Source organism: Drosophila sechellia, chromosome 3R (genome assembly GCF_004382195.2).
Source record: "Drosophila sechellia strain sech25 chromosome 3R, ASM438219v1, whole genome shotgun sequence".
Lineage (NCBI taxonomy): Eukaryota > Metazoa > Arthropoda > Insecta > Diptera > Drosophilidae > Drosophila > Drosophila sechellia.
This window is the reverse complement of record NC_045952.1, coordinates 23,906,436-23,925,490: the sequence shown is the minus strand read 5'-3', so window position 1 is coordinate 23,925,490 and position 19,055 is coordinate 23,906,436. Positions and strand designations below refer to the sequence as shown.

The 19,055-nt window shown below is 41.2% G+C and overlaps 3 protein-coding genes across 5 annotated transcripts in view; 2 read left to right on the top strand and 1 right to left on the bottom strand.

Annotated features, from left to right (window-relative positions):
- LOC6619724 (furin-like protease 1) overlaps positions 1-19,055 on the top strand; it is a 126,238-nt gene that overhangs the window by 88,102 nt on the left and 19,081 nt on the right. The window lies entirely within an intron of this gene.
- On the bottom strand, positions 1,033-1,944 carry LOC6619727 (collagen alpha-2(XI) chain). Its single transcript, XM_002043906.2, has 2 exons — positions 1,911-1,944; positions 1,033-1,840 (listed from the first exon to the last, which is right to left on the bottom strand). Exons 1-2 carry the CDS (start codon positions 1,933-1,935, stop codon positions 1,068-1,070), a joined length of 798 nt encoding a protein of 265 aa, XP_002043942.1. The 5' UTR covers positions 1,936-1,944; the 3' UTR covers positions 1,033-1,067.
- Positions 2,863-4,575, top strand: LOC6619726 (carboxypeptidase N subunit 2). Its single transcript, XM_002043905.2, has one exon. It carries the CDS (start codon positions 2,970-2,972, stop codon positions 4,383-4,385), a length of 1,416 nt encoding a protein of 471 aa, XP_002043941.1. The 5' UTR covers positions 2,863-2,969; the 3' UTR covers positions 4,386-4,575.

The following is a 19,055-nucleotide window of genomic DNA, read 5'->3' as shown; positions in this document are numbered from 1 at the left end:
AAACATTTTAATTCAAATTTTATTCAGCTTCCACTCAGTTAAGTGCAATATTTCCACCCAAACATGTTTTGACAATTTTCTTTTTTCCCTTCTCAACCGCCACAATCTTGTTTGTCATGCCGTCTTGACATTAGCTTTGTCTGGGTTTTTCTTTGAAATTTACAGATAAGAAAGTTTGTCAAACGTTATGAGAATTTTTCAGGGAACGAAAATGAAGCTTTCTGCGAAGGCATCCATCATTTTGTGGCCCTCAGTAAACTGCAGCTGTTGTTAGTGAGACAAACACTAAACGTATAAAACATTCTCATTTAATTGAAACAAATGCGTGCGGCGTATCAATTGAAGCAAATGTGTTGGTTTTTGGGATAGGACAACTAGAGAGCAATAAAAAATAAATGTAAGCGAAATGGGTTGTGGGTGGGTGTTCCTGGCATAATTTGCCAAATGAGCAACAGAGATGGCAATCGCTTCAGGTGGCGACACGTCGATGGGGCCACAAAAAAGCGAAATACAAATAACAGAAAACGAGCGGGGCGAGCGTATAAAAAACGCTCCATATTCCACCCCTAGGTTTCGGTGCCAAGTGATATTAAAATCCATGTAAATTACACACAATCATCATCGTGCTTACGTCTGCATGTGTGCTAGCGTGCCATAAACTGACACCAAACACGAGCATTCCGCCAAACCTTTTATGGTCTGACCGCAACACCAGCGTTTGACACACTCCTTACAATAGATACGTAGATATCGTATATATCATATAGTGCAGATAATGCCAGCGACGTGCTCTCCGGAGTACAAGTGTACCGGCCACATGGATACTACACACTGTAATCAGAGATAAGAGGATGCCGTAATGGAGCATAAAGTAAAACCGAATGGCATACATGCGATTAGACCACACGCACCATCATAGATACACATAATCGCAGACAACATCCTGTGGAACTCGTACTATTGCTTATATTGCCTGAAATATAAATCCTTCAATGGGAAATTGCCTCTAATTAAAAAACGTTGGTATTTTTCAAGTATCGTTTATTTATTTATATTTCTGTTTCTCTTTAGCTTTGATAACCACCGGAAAATGGCTGGTTGTACTGGGGCTTGCTATTAAAGTTATTATTGTTGCTACCCGCTTGGGTGTACCAAATGCTCTGAGGTTTCTGAGCTGAAATAACGCCAGACTCGCCGGCAGGACCTCGGGGACCCCGTGGACCTGGTGGTCCTGCAGGTCCCCGCTGCCCTGGTGGACCTGGTGGGCCCGGCGGGCCAGGAGGACCGGGCACAGGAATGGGAATGTAGGCAGTGGGTGGATGAGGTTCCTCCTTCTCAGCAGCGGTGGATTCACCGGCGAGATTCGATGGCAGCAGATTCAGACCAGGCCAATTGAAACCCGATTGTCCTTGAACATTGAAACCCAATTGGACGCGGGGCACCACGACATAGGAAAGGCCATTTCCTTGATTCGAGCTAATGGCATTCTTGTTGGATATTAATTGAGGGCCATAGGCCACGGGAAAGGCGGCCACTTGGGGAACCACATACTTCACATTCTGATCATTAACCATGGGAATGGCATTCGAGTAGAGGTAATCGGGAACCTTGCGACTGTCCTTATCCGGTTCGGTGTCCGCCACTTCCTCCCTGATTTGTGGTTCATGGAAGGATGGCTCCTGGTCATCGGATCGTGCCATGGCATCGCCGGGGGAATAGATGAGAATTTGTGGACCAGTCGGTTCCTCGACATCTATATCCAAGCTACTACGGCCCGATCCAACAACTCGCCGCAGGTTGGGAATACGCGCGTGACTGCCAAAAACCAGGCCCAAGATCACTGAAACATATTGGATAAGTATAGGATTTTCTTAGTCTGGAACAAATTTGTGTAGTTCTTCTTTTCTTACCCAATATTTGCACTCTGCGATTCATTGTGAAGAACTGTTGATTCTTCGATTTTCGCTGGCCTCTTTTATACGCGAGTCTTTGACTAAGATAAGATCTGCAGAAAGATTCTCGGTAATGGGCAAGTTCAGTCAACTTGTCGGCATCTTGGTAGTAATCAATTTTAACTGCCCATTTTAACTGGGTCAGAGTGCTAAACTGGTTCGCTTAATCTGGGGATCTTCGCCATTGAGTCATTGGGTGCGGTTTCGCACAGCGAACTCTAATAGAAGGGCAGACCAGAACCCTTTGTGGTGTTGATATATCACAATTAATCTTTTACGTGCTGGTTTTTTGGGTCACTTTTTATAAAGAAAGAAATGTATGCTTATCAGTTGACCAGTTTTTATTTTATGAAATATATAAGACAGAGAGAAGAACTTTTAGAAGACACATAATACTAGAACTTTTAACCAATAGTTGTGGAATTCAAGATAATTATTCAACCCTTGATGCATTCCCACTCGTTTTTGTTTGTTTTCCATTTCCTACTTTAAAAAACATTCATTTTCATCAGTCAGATGTGGGTAGCCAGATACAGAGACCTGCTTTAAAACCCAAATAATGGAATGCAATAAAACAAGAGTGCAGAAAAGCGTACGAGTAATAGGTGTATATATATATATATATATATATATATATATTTATATATATGTAATGAAATGGAATGTCGCCCGAGAACGAAATTGAAAGTTCAGCATGAAACATTTTTGGAATAGAAACCTGGCAGGGGTTTAATTAAATTAAATCAAAAACAACTGCCATGCGACCCCTTCGGCGTTGCTATGTTTCTGCTTAGCTGCCTGCGCAGATCGGATTGAATTGAAGCACCCGCATCCGCATTTGGGGTCGCTTGGAACATCTGAATTCGGATTTCAGATTTTAGATCTGTGGATAGTTGGATCGAATGGTCAAAGTAGTTCAGCCAGTTGCGCCGTGGCAAGCGCTTCGTTGGCGGCTCCCGAGCGAAAGGATCGCCACTCGGGGGTCCTGAGAAATCGGTTTCGCGTAATCCGTATACTATGGCGGTACTCTGGTGGTTGCTCTCGCTGCAGGTGGTGCTGATCTTACCGCCCAGTTACCACCTGGCCACGCCCTCCTCCGGGAGCGGTCAGTTGCGTCGTCTTTGGCTGCAGGATCATTGCAGTGCGGGAATTTGCACGAATGTCGTGATAGGTCCCAGTGATTACGTGATCCTATCACAAGCACCCATTGGGGGCACCACCATGCTCACCTTTCTGAACTCGAGCATTTCCAAGATACCGCATTTGTTGTTCGACACCTTTCCGGATCTGCAGGTTCTGCGCATGGAAAACTGTTCGCTGGAAACTTTCGAGAAACCGCAGTTCGAAGGTGCCAGCAATTTAATGAGCTTATTCCTGGGACACAATCGTCTGAAGGATATACCTAAGAATATATTCTTGGGCGCAGACAATCTGGCCACATTGCATCTGCAAGGAAATCAGTTGAAACAGCTGGGAAATCATAGTTTCCATGCCTTGAAAGAAGTGAAGGAACTTTCGCTGGCGGAAAATCAACTGGAGCAAATTTCTCTTGGAGTTTTTAGCGGCATGAGGAAGCTAATGGACCTTAATCTGGCTGGAAATCGGTTGAATGCTCTACCAAGAGGCATCTTCGATCGGAATTTGAACCTTACTAAACTAAATCTGGGCAGAAACCGGTTCACCGCCTTCGAATGGGAACTGTTGAAGCTGCAGCCGGTATTCACTCAGTTGGATATTTCTGGAAATATCTTCCAGGAGTTAACTCTCAACTTTACCATGCTGGATGTGGCTATAGCTCATAGTTGCGATTTGAGGAGGTTGACCGTTTACGGAGTAATCCATGAACTTGACTTGCACAACAACTCGCTGAGGGAAATGCCACACATTCCACTGGCCGCCAATGTGAGCAGTCTGGATTTGTCGCACAATCCATTAGGAAACCTACAGGGCAATCCGTTGCGTAGATTCACATCGCTGTTGCGATTGAATCTTTCTGCCACCGGTGCCCACGAGCTGCCAGAGGGATTGTTCAAGAAACAGAGCCATCTGCAAATGCTGGATATATCAGGAAACTCCATATACTCGTTGAAGATCACAATCTTCGACAGTTTGAAGGCGCTGCAGTATTTCTACTTTCAGCAGAACAATTGGAACTGCGATTTCCTGCAACTTCTAATGAGTTCGTTTGTGAAACGCAAGGACATTTCCTTCATGGAGGATATAACAGCACCCGAATTAGTGGACGATTATGTGGATGGCATTGCCTGTTGGTATGAGAGCGACAAGCAGTCCAAGAAGTGTGAGTCTGGTGGCTCGGATGCTGCCATGGAACTCTCGGTGGTGCGAAATGAGATCAAGACATTCACCGAGTTGGTGGAGAAGAAGTTCGTCAAGGTCTATCGCATGTTGGAGGAGCTGAAGATGAAGCTATAGTCGGAATTGGATTTAATTCCTTACCATATTAATCAAATCATATTTAATCCCCTTATTTAATCAACTATTTAATCAAATATCAAGCAATGTTAATCGTATTTTAAGGAATTTGACACACAAAAGCAACATATTGATATTTTAAGACAAATTACTAGAACCAATAAAGCACTTTTTGGAACTCTAGGGAAAACTAAGTGTTTGACTACTTATGAGTTTTTTATCAGTGCTTGCTGACTGCAATGGACTCAGAAAGTTTAACTACAAAAGCATTAAATCACATTATTTAATTAACTTTAGTCTCTTCAAAAGACTATTAAAATTTATATCCATCTAACAACTGTTTTATAATCTATCTTTTCGTTATCATATTTCATAATCACTTCGCCAGAAACATTTTCTGCTGCACATATTTAAAATTCTTTTGTGCATAAACGTGAAAACAGTTTATCAGGCGATAAATCCCAGACTTCACAGACAGCTCAAACCTCGCATTTAAAAAATCGCTAACGCTCAATTTAATGCCATAAATATTTTATGCAAAACACGAGCGGGCCAGAAAAAATATTTATGGCATAAACACAATTTTTTTATAAAATGAAACTTATCGGCGTAATCGCGCACAGAGGAGACAGACACACTTAAAAACCGACAAAACTTAATTAAATGCAGGCGCACAGAAATATCCACAAATAAACACACGCGAATGGAATTTTTTATGCGGTCTGGCAACGTCAACGGAACATTGCAATGATAAAAATAAATGCATTTCGTAAACGTTTTTTCATTTCGGTATATTTATAAGTGTGCGCTGTGGCACTGTGGCAAATAAACAAAAACAGTCGCACGTGGAAATATCATTAAAATATGGCTTACAGTTGATTGGGCTTAAAAATATAAAACGATGGTTTTCCCAATGCCAAATATAAATAATTTCGGGTATATTTTTGTGCATACGTCTGTCGGTCGAACTTTTGGCTAACAATGCTAACCCGATAGCGCTGGGTTTATGATGATTTATAGATGGCGTAACCTTAACGCTATCGAACCTATTCCCATTCGTGACCGGATGAGCGAAATTCCAATAAGCATCATTTGCATTTTCAATGCTTTCCGCCTGCCATTTTCTTTTTTGGCCCATTCGCAGAGATAGCTTCTATGCAAAAATGCTGGGAAAGATGAAAGACGGAATAAAGTATGCATCACATCTTAAAGCCAGCGCCATTAAGACACACTCGCATCATCCTATCTCCCTCTATTGTGCGGCACTTCCTCTTGCCCTCTCTATCGCTCTTGGAATCTTACTACGCTTGTAAGCAACTTCCGATTCCGTTATCCGAGGCGCCATTTGTTCTGCCATTGTTGCCATTTAAGCTGCTGCTGTTGCTGCCTTTCATCGTGCCCCTGGATTCCTGTACTGTAGCTGTGCACTGAAAGAAATGTTCATTGATATATAATATTCATAAAGAAACATATTAAGGATTCTAAAAGTCAGAACTTTGGAATTGTTGCTATTATAAACCATAAATCTAATTTTCCTCTGTGTAACAACGTTAACGCAGTAACTATGTGCAGCATATGCAGTACACTCTTAATAGTCCTCCACTTCGGTTCGCCTGACTTTGTCCTGTCTTGGGCTCAAATGCTTTTTGGCCAAGTTTATGAAATTGTTGTTGGCAGCTTGTTGCTAATGTTGTTGCTGTTCCGATGCCGCAACTCATTAAGAAAACAAAAGCAAAGTACGAAAGTTGCTCGTTACCTAAGCGCCTCCACCAGCGGCTTACCACTTTGTTGTAATTAAGTTGACTTTATTACCCAACAATGTTGTACAAATGCATTTAGCCTTAGTTTTTAGTGCTTTCGAGGTTACCCGCTGTAACCTTAATCGAACTTTTGAGCCCGGAATATTAATTATTTTATGGTGCAATTTTCTTATTACCTTTATTGCAAGGTGGCCAGCTGTCGAAGAAAACTTTTCGTCCAAACTTTGGTTAATGGGTCAAGGTTTCTTGGGGTGGCGAGCAAATCAAATGGGCGGAGCGATTTCCTACCGAATTTCCTGTCCATCATTCCTGTGTATCATTTTCCACTCTGCCCATATAGTATGTGCTCTTTTTTCGCCCACCTCATTTACTTAATTTCCTGGCTATGCTCACGTACCTTCACTCAAATTCCCTTTACGTGCCACAAGTGAAATGCGTGCTTATTTGATTTGCGCAAGTGGCTGCCTCAAACAAAAAAAAAATGAGGAGATAAACATACGTGTGCTCTAGGGACTCGTTATCTTTGCATGCCCCATTCTCAATTTAATTTCACCAGCTTTATTTCGTATTATAAGCCAACAAATCATTCAATTGCTTATTTGCCATTAGCCATAAACAATGCACACGCTCCACTGCAATTATGTGCGCAATTAGGCGTTGAGGCTAATTTTTATAAAATTTTTTGGTGTCTGCTCGCGAAAAACACACATATTTATTTGCTGGGAGAGATGGCCGGCAGCAGGCTCATAAATAAAGCTTAATGGCAAAAACAGTTGGTCATCCTCCTGGCGGCAAGAAGTGGGGTATTGTGCTGTTGGGGGTGGCATTAAATTAAAAATGCGGAAGAGCGAAAGGAGGGAGCGAAAAATATGTTGCCTACTTTTGTGGGCTGTGCATAATTGGGCAGCATGAATAATATACGAGCAAGCGGTTGGCAGTGTGTGTGGGTATGGGTAAGTTGCTAGTTTGGCAAACGAGGCGTATGCACAACATGCGATTGCATAAATTCACGCTTAATTAGCTCTCGCTTCCTCACGCCTCGCTCTCTCTCTCGCTCTCACTCACACGGCCAACAAAACAGGCGGCCAAGCAAGTTGTAACGCTTCTAATTAGCGGTTGCCAAACGGGCTTAAATTTAATTTAATACAATATGTTCAAGCTTTAGCCTTAGCTGCTAAATCTTCTGGTGCAGCTGCAATCAATTTGTAGAAATCGGATTATTGAAATTGCCATAGAACATGCACAACAAAACCGAAATGGTTTTAATACTTTTTCATTTTATCGTTGCCAAAAACATTTATTTGCCAGCCTGAGCTATGCTCCTTTTCGAAATGAAAAAAAACCAAATATAATCCCAGCCAAATTCAATTTCATTTGCCATCCATTGTTCGTGCGTTGTTTGCGTTTTGCTACCATTATAACTGCCTTTTTGGCGCAATTAAGCTGCCACGCCCCCTTCTCCAGCACACCTGGCCGGCAAGGCGTACGTGTCTTTGGCGCAGTTACGTTTAATTTGCAGCAGTTGGTGCGGGCGGTGCAGGGGGGTGGCAGGAGTTGCAGGAAAGCGGCAGGAAGGCTGGCGCAACAGGAACAGAAGCGGAAAGTTGGCAAGTATTTGACTGCTAATGCACGCACGTTTTATCCTCGCCGGAGCACCGAGTGGTTTCCTGTTTGTGTTTTACAACTTTTAACCAAATTGTTTAACTAAGTAGTAAAAGCGCATAAAAGCACGTAAGACAAATGTACACAAAACGGCGAAAAGAAACATAAATTCAGGAAGAAAGTAGTTAAAATGAGTTGATACAAAGAGGCAAAGTTTTCGCAGTGAATTAAAATTGGTTTGTAAAGGCAAAACATTTTCTCTTTAATTTATATTAAGAAAAATATTGGTTACAAGTTCTTTGGTTCGTTAATTAGTTAATTTAATTGCAATCACTTGATTTTAACGCTCTGTCAGCATCAGTGAATCTTTTTTCAATTGATAAATCATGAGCGTGTTTAGGAGGAGTATTCGATGCTTCCGTTGAGCACAAAGTTCCAATTGAATGATTCAAACAAATAAACCCAATAATTGAGTACTAAACAAGGTTTGAAGGGACGCCAAGAGAAATGACATGAATTCTGGAATCCCAACCAGCTATTTGAATCTCCATTTACCAATGCATTTAGTTTCCCCCGGTCGAACAAGTGCATTTTGCCATGGCCATGGCCAACTTCCGAGGAGCATTTGTCATTGCAAATTGAATTCAGCAGAAAAGGAGACGGAGCTAACATGACAAATCATTTGCTTATTATTCCCAGGTCGCTACAGCCGTCTAAAGAGGAAAATGTTATGCATCTGACAAGGAAATAGCTGGGATAGCCCAGGGAAAACAGAGGAAAGATCAGGAGAAGGGAAAGAGATTAGATAATGGTTCGGTTCTGTTCGGTTTGGATTTCAGATTTAGCAGCAACTTTGCTTAAAGCCACGTAACATGATATTGGCAGTTGACCAAGAGGTGGATTTTTAGGTGGCTCTGCGGTGCTGCTCGCCGCTCGAGTCTCACTTGCCAGTACAAGCATTCCACTTCAGTGGACAATGTGCCACCTCCACCAGCACCTCAACCACCGTCTCCATTTCCATCTCCGCCACACCCACACCCACCATCCATCCATCCGTCCATTGCATTGAGCGTTACTCGCATGGAATGCGCAGCTGCACAATTTATAGGATATCTGGAGGAGGCCAACTTAACTGGGTGTTAAGGGGTGTAAAAGGGGTCCGGCCCGATAACAAGCTTACTCTGGCTGGCTACTCCCCCGCCACTCTTCTCTTCTCCTTTGATTGCGTATAAAATCTTATAAATTGCAAATTGAATTTAACGATAAACATCGTTGGGGGCAGCCAGAGGCAGCAGAACAGCAGAGAACTGCATTGGGCATATTGGAAAGACGACTCGGTACCGGAATCGGTTCATTGTTGTTGGCTCACTTACCCCACTTGTTCGACTGCTGGGATGGACATGCAATTGATCCTGATTCGGATTGTCTTGTGCCGTTTGTGCAGATACACAAAGCACTTAGGATAATGCAGGATTGGCCATCGATTGATATTAACCCTTTATTGGGGCAACAATCTACATATCTAGTTAGCTTAAAAATTGATTTTGACATAGTGCATACTTTAAGCAGTCCCTAAAATAACCAATAATTCTTTTAAAACAACTCACTAATTCATGATCTCTATACCTTTTCTCTTTTTAGGTAAGCTTAACCTCAATCGAAAGAATTTAAGTTCTTAAACACACGTAAGAAACGGACAACTATATATTTTCCATTCAATCATCATCTGTCTGCCAGACTTCATCATCTGAGCCCGTGTCTAGACTCTCTTAACTCATTTGCCACTCAAAGTGTGGTGCGTGGATTCCCCAGCTACGCATTATGTGTTCAACTTTTACAGCTCCCACATGAAACTTCCTCTTTTTGCTTCCTCTGCCCACTCTGTCGCTTCCACATTGCATTTATGTAGCCGGAAACACAGCTCACAGCCCAAACCCCACAAAACTTGCTTCATAATTTATAAGTCAGTCGAAAAAATACAAGAACACAACACAAAGGTCCAAAGACCAGACAGCGTGGCGACGACAATGACGACGGCAAACGTTTTCCAACAGCTGGAAAAAAGGGGTAACAGCTAGAGTAAAACGAGGAACACGAGAGGGGAAAACCAAACTAAGGACTTGTTGATACCTTAGGGCACACATTTTGATAATAAAATTAATAGATGTTTCCGCTATTTAACAGGCAACATGTCGTATACGTACTATATAAGAAGAAAAGTTGTTGTACATATACGCATGGCTGCAGTTTATTTTTGACATATTGCAAAGTGCCTTAGGCTAGGTAAATAGTACAAAATTATATAATTAAATTTTCATATAGTACGAAATTAAAGTACGAAATTATATAATTAAATGTTCATATAATTTAATTATATAATTTCGTATTATTTTTACGTATTATTGCAATTTAATTAAAAACATTGCCGAAAATACTTTATTTTACCCTTTAGCTACATGTTTAAGGGAAAAACGCTTTCTGGCTGCGAAAAGCCAAAAACTAACTGCCTTTTGTTTGACTCCAATGCGCCATGTGTCCTTTACGGTTAGGAATTTGTTGCTCTGTGCCCGCCTGAGTGTGTGTGTGTATGTCTGCCTGAGTGTGTAACGATCTGTCGGTGTGTGCGTGACTCCTGCTCTCGTCCTTTTGGTTTTTGTCTCAGTGCACGCTCTACGATTTAACCTTTTTTTCTCCCCCTTGGCCATATTGTTGCTAGCCTTTTTCTTGTTCCCCTTGCGATAGCTGTTGTTATTGTTACGACGATTGTTGTTGTCGTGCGGGCATAAATAATTCAGCACACAGACAGACGCACATAGCCACACAGACAGAGGAAGTTTTGGACACCGATACAGTTGGCCTTTCATTGTTGCTTCTGGCTTTTTTCATGCCTACTTTTATGGCGCTTTTGTTAAACAAAAGAAAAGGGCAATTGTTGACAGTGAAGGAAGTCGGTTAAGTGATTTGTAGACTGCTTCGATTTTTGCCTTTTATTCAGATTCATGTTTTTAATCACTGCAATTAACTTTCAACTTCAACCAGCATTTTAAAACTCTGTAGAACACTACCAACATTTTAAATCTGGTCTTAAACAAACAACAGAGCAACTTTCAATCTCTTCTTAACTAAGTATCTTAAATTTGTTATATACATGAAAACATGTTTTTTGATTCCTGGAAACTCTTTAAGCTGCTTGCTTGAGATATGCAAAAAAAAAAAGAAAGAAAATTCATTTTCACATTTTTGAAATACTTGGTGAAATTCATCCGAAGTTGCTCAACCAACTTGGATGCCACATAAATTTTCGCCATATGATTTATGCACTCTAACATGGGAGCACCTTCCCCTTCGCCAAACCTCTTGTCCTACACAGCAATTATTTGGAAGGCAGTTTTTGGCACTCGCACACAGACAACCACCACCCACACATGCTTGCCTAAGCGATTTCTCAATTTGCATATGTTTCACACACACGCCAGCACGCTGAAGGACTCTCTCGTTCTCTCGTGTGATCCTTGAGTTGGCCAGGCTGTGGCAGTCAATTTGTTAAATAAATTGAATTATGTTACAGTTTCGCCATATTTTTTTGTTCTTTTGGGTTTTGGGTCTCGTGTTTCGGCCCTCGAGTTGACCTTTTTTGGGCGCTCTAATAGAATTACATATGCGACAAGTTTGATGGCCAAACTCGAAACGATATCTCCTGGGCATCATGGGGCTGCTGTAAGTTTATAAATAATTAAAGAGCTACCAATGGTTACTTTATACTTTCATTTCAAACCCGTCAACCGGAAACAAATAAATAAAAGAGCAGAGGCAAAAGAATGCGGAAATTCTTATCGTTCAAATAATTCATTTTGCAAGAAAAAATAATTTTAGAAAAACATAAAAACGGAAACTGCGGGACGACCCAAAATAAATAACCTGAGATATTAAAATTCGGGCAAACCATTTTTGTGTGGAAGCGCTTTTCCTTCGTAAGCCAACACATGCAGAGCATAATTAATAATGAGAGCGAAGCAGAAAGCGGAAATCCAATTAACATTTTTTCGGTTACTTCCGTTTCCTGTCCAAATTTAATTCTGGGAATTTCGCCAAACACAACAGAGTAACAAAATTAATTAAATTGTATTTTTTCCTGCGGCACAACGTGTGGTATACTTAATGGGCCTTCGTGCAACTCATATTCCTAGGATTTTAGTGCCATAGGTAGATCGTAAAAATCTATCCCATTCTCTCGCTCAGCGGCAATGCCAATTGACAAAGTAGGTCCTTTTGTGTCGTCTTCTATTTTTTATTACCACTTCAGGACGTTTAACGCTTCATGGGCCGCTTACAGTAAGGTTTGACTAATTAGATTTGTGAGCGAGTATGTAGTATATATTTTCATATATGTGCGTAGTAAAGTGGCCTTCCATTTTCTGGTTACCCAGTTGTGTTCATAAAATGTAAGCGTAATAAACCCTTATTTTATTTTTGCGTCCCTTCAGTTTGGCTGACTTTGGGGAAAGTGAAGGCATCGCTAATGGAAATTTATGTAGTAAAAACGAAGGGACTGGGGAAGTCCTTGCTAGTCGCATAGTTAGAAGTTGGCTAGGCAAGGCGGTAGCATCAGGTGGAAATTGAGGAAAACCACAAGTGTACCTGCCTTATTAGTATTTTTATGGAAAACATTATACTGACAGTTCCATTAAAAGCATGTTCGAAAAAACTGTCCGAATACAAATGAACTGAACTAAAAAATATTTTTGTTATTTCACTCGTGTTATCTTTTAAAATGTTCAACAATGCAAAGATTCGGCTTGATACAGCATTGATGCAGAAACAAAACAATATTTGTTCTTTTGAGAGTGGTCTTCATTCACTTATAATACCAGGCAAAGCTAGCCACACAATTCCGCTTGATATGTTTGCCTTTCATCGAATACACCATGAATTCAACCAGGCCCCCCAAAAAATATCCGATGAAAAAATACACCACAGACCGGAACAGAAAAGAGGGAGCAGGATTGTTAAAACCGCTGCTGAAAAGCGACTTTCAATTAATATACAGTCCAGGGGGAGGGAAAAATTCGCAGACATTTTCCCGCTCTCACATTCCGCCGCTTTTGGCGGCTCAATTCGGTGAACCTTAACGGGCAATAACGAGCAAAAGCCACAGGGCCAACACGCACTTGGATATGGTCGTACACTAGAAGAAAAGTCCCGATGAAAAATATGAAATATGAAAAAAATGCTTAATTTGTGTAAAGAAAAAATCTTGTTAGGAAATTTAATAATATTAGAATTGTTAATTTTTTTCAAGTGCATAGTTCCCATTATAAAGTTTTTGCTTCTCTTTGTTTAACACCCAGCAGACATTTTTAAAAACACAATCCACGAAGAATGTAAAAATACTTTGTCTCGCCCTCACACGCACTCTTGACCCGTGGGACTCGTAAATTGTGCAATTTCTTCATTGTTGCTAATTTATATGAGACGTCCGAGAGCCGGCGAGCATTAAATAGAGAGAGGGCCAGTTGAGGGGGCGATTGGGCCAGGACGAGAAGAGAGTTCGGCAGGACGAGCGCTAATTCAAGGCAAATAATGCGTTGCAGGCGTCAGCCGTCGGGCCAAAATGGTTTCATGGCCAAAAGTCAGTCGGAGCAGGATGAACGAAACAGCAAAAATACAAGTGTGAGTGGTTGGGCGAAAAAAGTAGAAAAGCCAAACAGGAAAAAAAAGAAAGCCGAGCAAACAAAAGGAAATAAACCGAAGCACGTAACTTTTGGTTAACCAAATGGAATATGACGGCTTTGGTAGCTCTGACCCACTCAGAGCACATCCTGCGCGGGACGAGGAGTGTGGGGGCAGTGAGGATACATCCTTATCTCCAGACACAGAGACAGACCCTCGACCTGCCCACCCACCATCCCTGCCCCAGCAAAACCCACTGTTGTGTTAGTTCAAATTACCTGAAAGTCCTTTTTGGCTTTTGAGTTGCTACACACCCAGCTGCATGGCCAAATGGAATGCGCAGGATGAGCCAAGTAGACCACTGCAATTTGCTGATTTTTGCCAGGAATATGAGATTCATACATATAGATGGTCTTAAATGGAATTAGAGATATCTAGGTGGTGCTAGAATTGGCTTTGTTTCTGTAACATTTAATACCGCACTCGAAATTAAGAATTTAGTTGCACTACCGCAATTAAAGGGAATATTTGTGCACTTGACACTCTGTTTTCAGTTAATGGCAAAATGTTGTAGAATTTCGTTGCATGGCCAACTAGGAGATAAATATACATTTTAGGCAAAGTTTTGATGTCCTATTAAACAACAGCTTTTAATTAGGAATTGTAGTTTTGTAATTTTGCAATTTCAACGCAACATAAAAATGTGCAAAAAGGTATTCAAGTTTCATAAGCCAACTTAATTGTCCAGCAGCTGGTGCCAGTCGCTTAACCGCAATTATCCTGACCACTGAAACGCTGCCACGTATGAGAAACTAATTACTAAGTAGGAGCATCTAATAACTTTATGGCATTCGCTGGCTACTCACTTTTTCCAAGTCAGTTGGTCGGACAATCCGCTTAGGTCCAGTGAAATTTAGTGTGAATTAAGACATTTTTTATGCTGCTTGTGTGTCTGATAAGAGGCAGCTAAAAAAAAAAAAGAAAACCTAAAACTCATTTGGCCATTACATCCGGTGGGTGCATCGCTCCTGCTAATCCTGGTTCAACTTTGTTGCATTATTTCAAGCCAAGTTTTGAAACAAAACGTTGTGGAAATAGCCAAGTTTTTTGCAGCCAGCTAGATGGATTTAGGGGGTTGTGGGTAGAAGAAGGCTGCTTGCACATTGTATGCGAAATATATTTTGCATGGGGCCCATTTCTGCTCTTTCACAGCCGAAAGTTGAAAGAATATTTAGTGCCTGGCTATAAACTGAACAATTTGCAGTCAAATTATGCCTTTGAAAGGCACAAGTTGGGCATGGCTGCGTTGGCAGGAGGTACAAAGTGTCGTAAAAAGCGCATGAAACTGTGGCAAACACTTGAGGCAGCACACAGGAGCTCCCCAGAAAGTATGCAACATTTTCGGGCGTTTTTATGGCAGACAAAGGAAACTGCTGAGCGAGGAATGAGGTGGGGGGAAGCGGGTTGTAGAAGACAGGCGGAAATGAGATGAAAACTGGACATCATGTTGCAAGCTATTTATTGAACAACAGAGGGGCAGGGGGCAGGGCACAATGCATCCAAAGAGGGGCGGAGATGCACTTAACATGTGTGAAAAATGCGTTCAAGGCGAAAGCAACCAGAGAAGCTAGCTGGACCAGGTATTAGTGTGTGTGCTCCTTATTCAGCCTTTGCACTGAAAGAAAATATATGTTTTATGACTATAAACCTAACATCATAAAAGAACAGAGCGTTTAATGCATTTTAAGTTAAACACTAGCACTTATTTTAACTTGTTGGTTAATTAATGACCAAGGAAACAGTTTAAATGATAAGACCATAACATTTTGTCCAGTGCACTTTCTTGCCTCCTTGTTTTACCGCAACAATGCGTTTATGTGTACGTTGAGGGTATTTCGGTTCTGTTGTGTTTCCTCGGGCTTCGTTCGCCTGGCAAATTGCCATAAAAAAATGTTTTCAAGCGCCACAAAATATGCAACACTCACTCTGCACATGCACATGCACTTGAGAATGTGTGTGTTGCCATTCCATGTGTGTGTGTGCCCCATAAACTATGTTAAAATGTTGCGCATTGCATTTTCTTCGCGAATGGAACTTTTCGGTTTTGAATTAAACAACGCACGTATTTCACACCTGCCAAGCAGCAGCGTCATTCGCTCAGGTGAGGCGATATGATGGAAATGTGGAAGGCTGGATCAAAAGCATTTGCCTTGGGGGCTGGCAAAACGCGTTTATCCATATGAGTGACTGACAATCGTGAATGCCAGAGTGATAAATGAGCGATAATTTGGCGTTGCGAGAAATGCGGGCAGTGAATTTAAAATGAAAAACTTTAATCTTAACTGAAATTCAACCCAATTGTGCAATTGGCTATTTAATGATTTAAGATTTGAACTGTTTAACAGTTGCGTGCTGTGTTTACCAAACACTTCAAACTGGAAGTTTTCAAGCGTCGCGTCTTCAGGCTATTAACTGCCATCCAGCAAATTGAAATCCTTGTTAACACACACAAACGCACATGTTGAATTCACCTAACTGCAACAGTGCTTGTGGGGATTTATTTCCAGTTTTTGTTGCCTCCGATGGAATGGAGTTAAGTGAAGTGCTATGAAATTGAAGCAAGGAGCACAAGTCCCTGCACCCAACGCATGCATTTTTCCTCCTGTTTTTCCCCGCATCTGGTTTTTCCACTTTTCACCCAACACACGCACAACTTTCACTGATTGTTTAGACTGCCAACGCGTCTCAACAAATTGTTGATGCAGTTGGTAGAAAGGGGTCGGAATCCCATCCGGGTTAACTCACTTTTTTGGCACTTGACTTGACAGTTCACCCCTGCACTTTCCTGTTCACCTTATGCAGCTTTACTTGTGTTTTAGTTTCGCAACTAGGGCTGCTGCTGCATCGAGGGCACAACACTGGGGAGATGGGCCCATGAAGTGGGCGGTTGGCTGAGGAGTTTGTTTAGAGAGCAACCGCCGAAACCGAAAGCCGTTAACTCGAAGAGACTGCGATGGTGTTGACAATGTTTTAAGTGCTTGTGTGGCAGCTTCGCTCGATTTTTGCTTCATTAAATTCGCCCCTCTTCGCCCAGGCATACCACACTCACTTGGTCTATCTCTTTTCCAGACATTTGGAGCCCTCTTCTTCCTAAGTTTTCCACATTGCTGCGCCGCGTCTGTGCTTATTTACGCAAACATAAATTTCCGGCTTGATACCGGAAAACTTTGCTCATCTTTCATATTCTCCAATTTTTTCCACATTCTCAGCTATTCAAGAAGTTTGCTTTTAGCTTAGTTTTATTTCCGTTTATTTGAACTGTGTTATTTTCAAGGCAGATTTTCGTCTAGACGATATAAGAGATAAGTGTGTAAAATACTTGCCATAAAGGGTATTATTTGCACTTAAAAGAAATATATACTTTACATCCAAATATTTGGAAATTACTTTTCTCCATCATTAGCAATATTAACTCCTATTGCACTTGTTCTGTGGTCAAAGTTTTTGTACACCTTTATGATTTTGTTTCAGTGTAATGCTCACATACCTTGCATGCAATGTGTATGTGAAGCCTTAATTTCTCTTATCGCCGCTGGACAGAGTGTGACTTACCCACTTTTTTGGCTACATAAACCTAAACCTTTCTTTTGTTGCATCAGTATCTGATTTTACTCTCGTTTTAAAGGACCAGCAACGAAGGACATCCGGCAGGATTATGATAGTGGGGGTGGTGTCTTTGTTTGGCCAAAATTTAATTAGAGTCTAAAAAGTAATGTATCTGGATAAGCCGTGCATTGTATTTTACCTATAAATTGTAATGTCTCACTCCATAAATACTCTCATATTCCCTTAAAAGCATAGAATAGACAAAATTATGGTTCCCCAATGGGTTCATAAGGGAAAAGTAAACATTTTCACTAGCTCGCATTTCTCCATTAGAAGAACGCCACCCCTGCAGAGAAAATTGAGATCCATACCTCACCACCACCGTACAAAAAATAAAAAAAAAATAGAAAAGAAAAACAATTGGCGTTGCATTATTGGAAAATGTTCCACCACGACTGCAGAAACTACCCCGAAATATGAAAACTGAAACAAAGATGCGAAGCACCTCAACAAATTTTGATTAATGCATTTCAATAATAATAGTACCCCCAGCCCTCGCCCTCCATCCATTTTCATCTCCCAGCTGCCAATTTGCAATTTGTTTCGCATTTGCACTTTGATGGTTTCATTTTATGGTACCCGGGGTGTGCCACCGATGATTTGCAATATGCCACAGACTCGGTTGCGAATAAAAGGGGAGTGCAATTGCTGAAATTTGTTACGCAGTTACTTGCGATTTCTGGCAGAAAAAAGTTTTTCAATCATGACACGAGATTGAATCAGGCATTTTCATTTTCTACGACTGCAAAACTCTTTAACGCTTTGCAGCATATTTTCTTTCGATCTGCATCCGCATCCCTCATTTCGCCCATCATTAATTGTTCCTTTATTGGCAAAGTTTTTGGCTTTTCCTTCACTAACAATTACATTCTTTGCCATGCATAAGTTTAAAGTAATTTAACTTCTGACGAGCTTTTCCCTTTCACTGAAACAAGTTGAAAAAAAGAAAAGAACGCGAACTTGGCGAACACTTTTCTTTGTTCTTTTGGCTCTTAAGCGTTTTAAAATTGCAGGCCAACTAAAAAAAAAAGAAAAATTGCAAAGTTCGGTGAAGTGTGAATTGATTTTCAGGAAATAGTTTTTTAAGCAGAAGGAAAAATTATTAAATATATAGAAGCTCTCCTCTATAAGGATAATGTAATATTTCCAAAGTAGGCTAAAAACTTTCCGCTCAGAAAATTCTTAAAAAATTAATTAAGTTCTTGTACTTATGGCTAAAACAAATTGCTTTGTACTCTCGTTTTGGACCACTTGGCGGGCTCTCAGGAGCGAAACTTATCATCCCTCCTTGCCTACGAAAAACCCCTTAAAACCCCATTAGCCATCGTAGAAACGCGCAGAAAGCACAGAATTCCCATGGGCGGCAATTGAAGTTGAGAAAACATCAGAGCCAAAAGCCCACTCAGACCGAAGTGCCGAGTGGGGGAGTCGAGTGGATACCTCAGATCTAAACATGCGTTATGCCATATAAATATGGGGGACCTATGACCTGCATTGAAACGTGCTGGCATCCCAGCCAACCCACTCCGCATTGTGTATTTATGATTATTGTTATTGCGCCGGTGTGTGTGGGGAATACATATACGTATATATTATTCGCCACCCGGAATTCCTGCCCCACCACCCACTTTGTCCCCCTTTTTTGCGCACCTGATGTTGTTTTTCCTGCTGTCGAAGTCAATTTATGTCACGGCCCCATCGAAGGCGGCTACGAAAATAGTTTAAGTCGGAAGCGGGGAAAATCCAAGAAAAACCAGGAAAAAAGAGTGGGAAAAATAATAGGCAAGTACGAGAGAGTAGAACATTAAAATAATAATAACTTAACCCAGAATGCATTCTTAGTTCATAGGAACTACGTACGAAGTTCGAGGCATCCCAATGCTAGTAAGAGATACCATTTTTCTTGTGGGAATTATATGGTAAATTTCTCAACTGGCATTCGAGTTATTTATTCTGCACTCTTGTTCTTTCA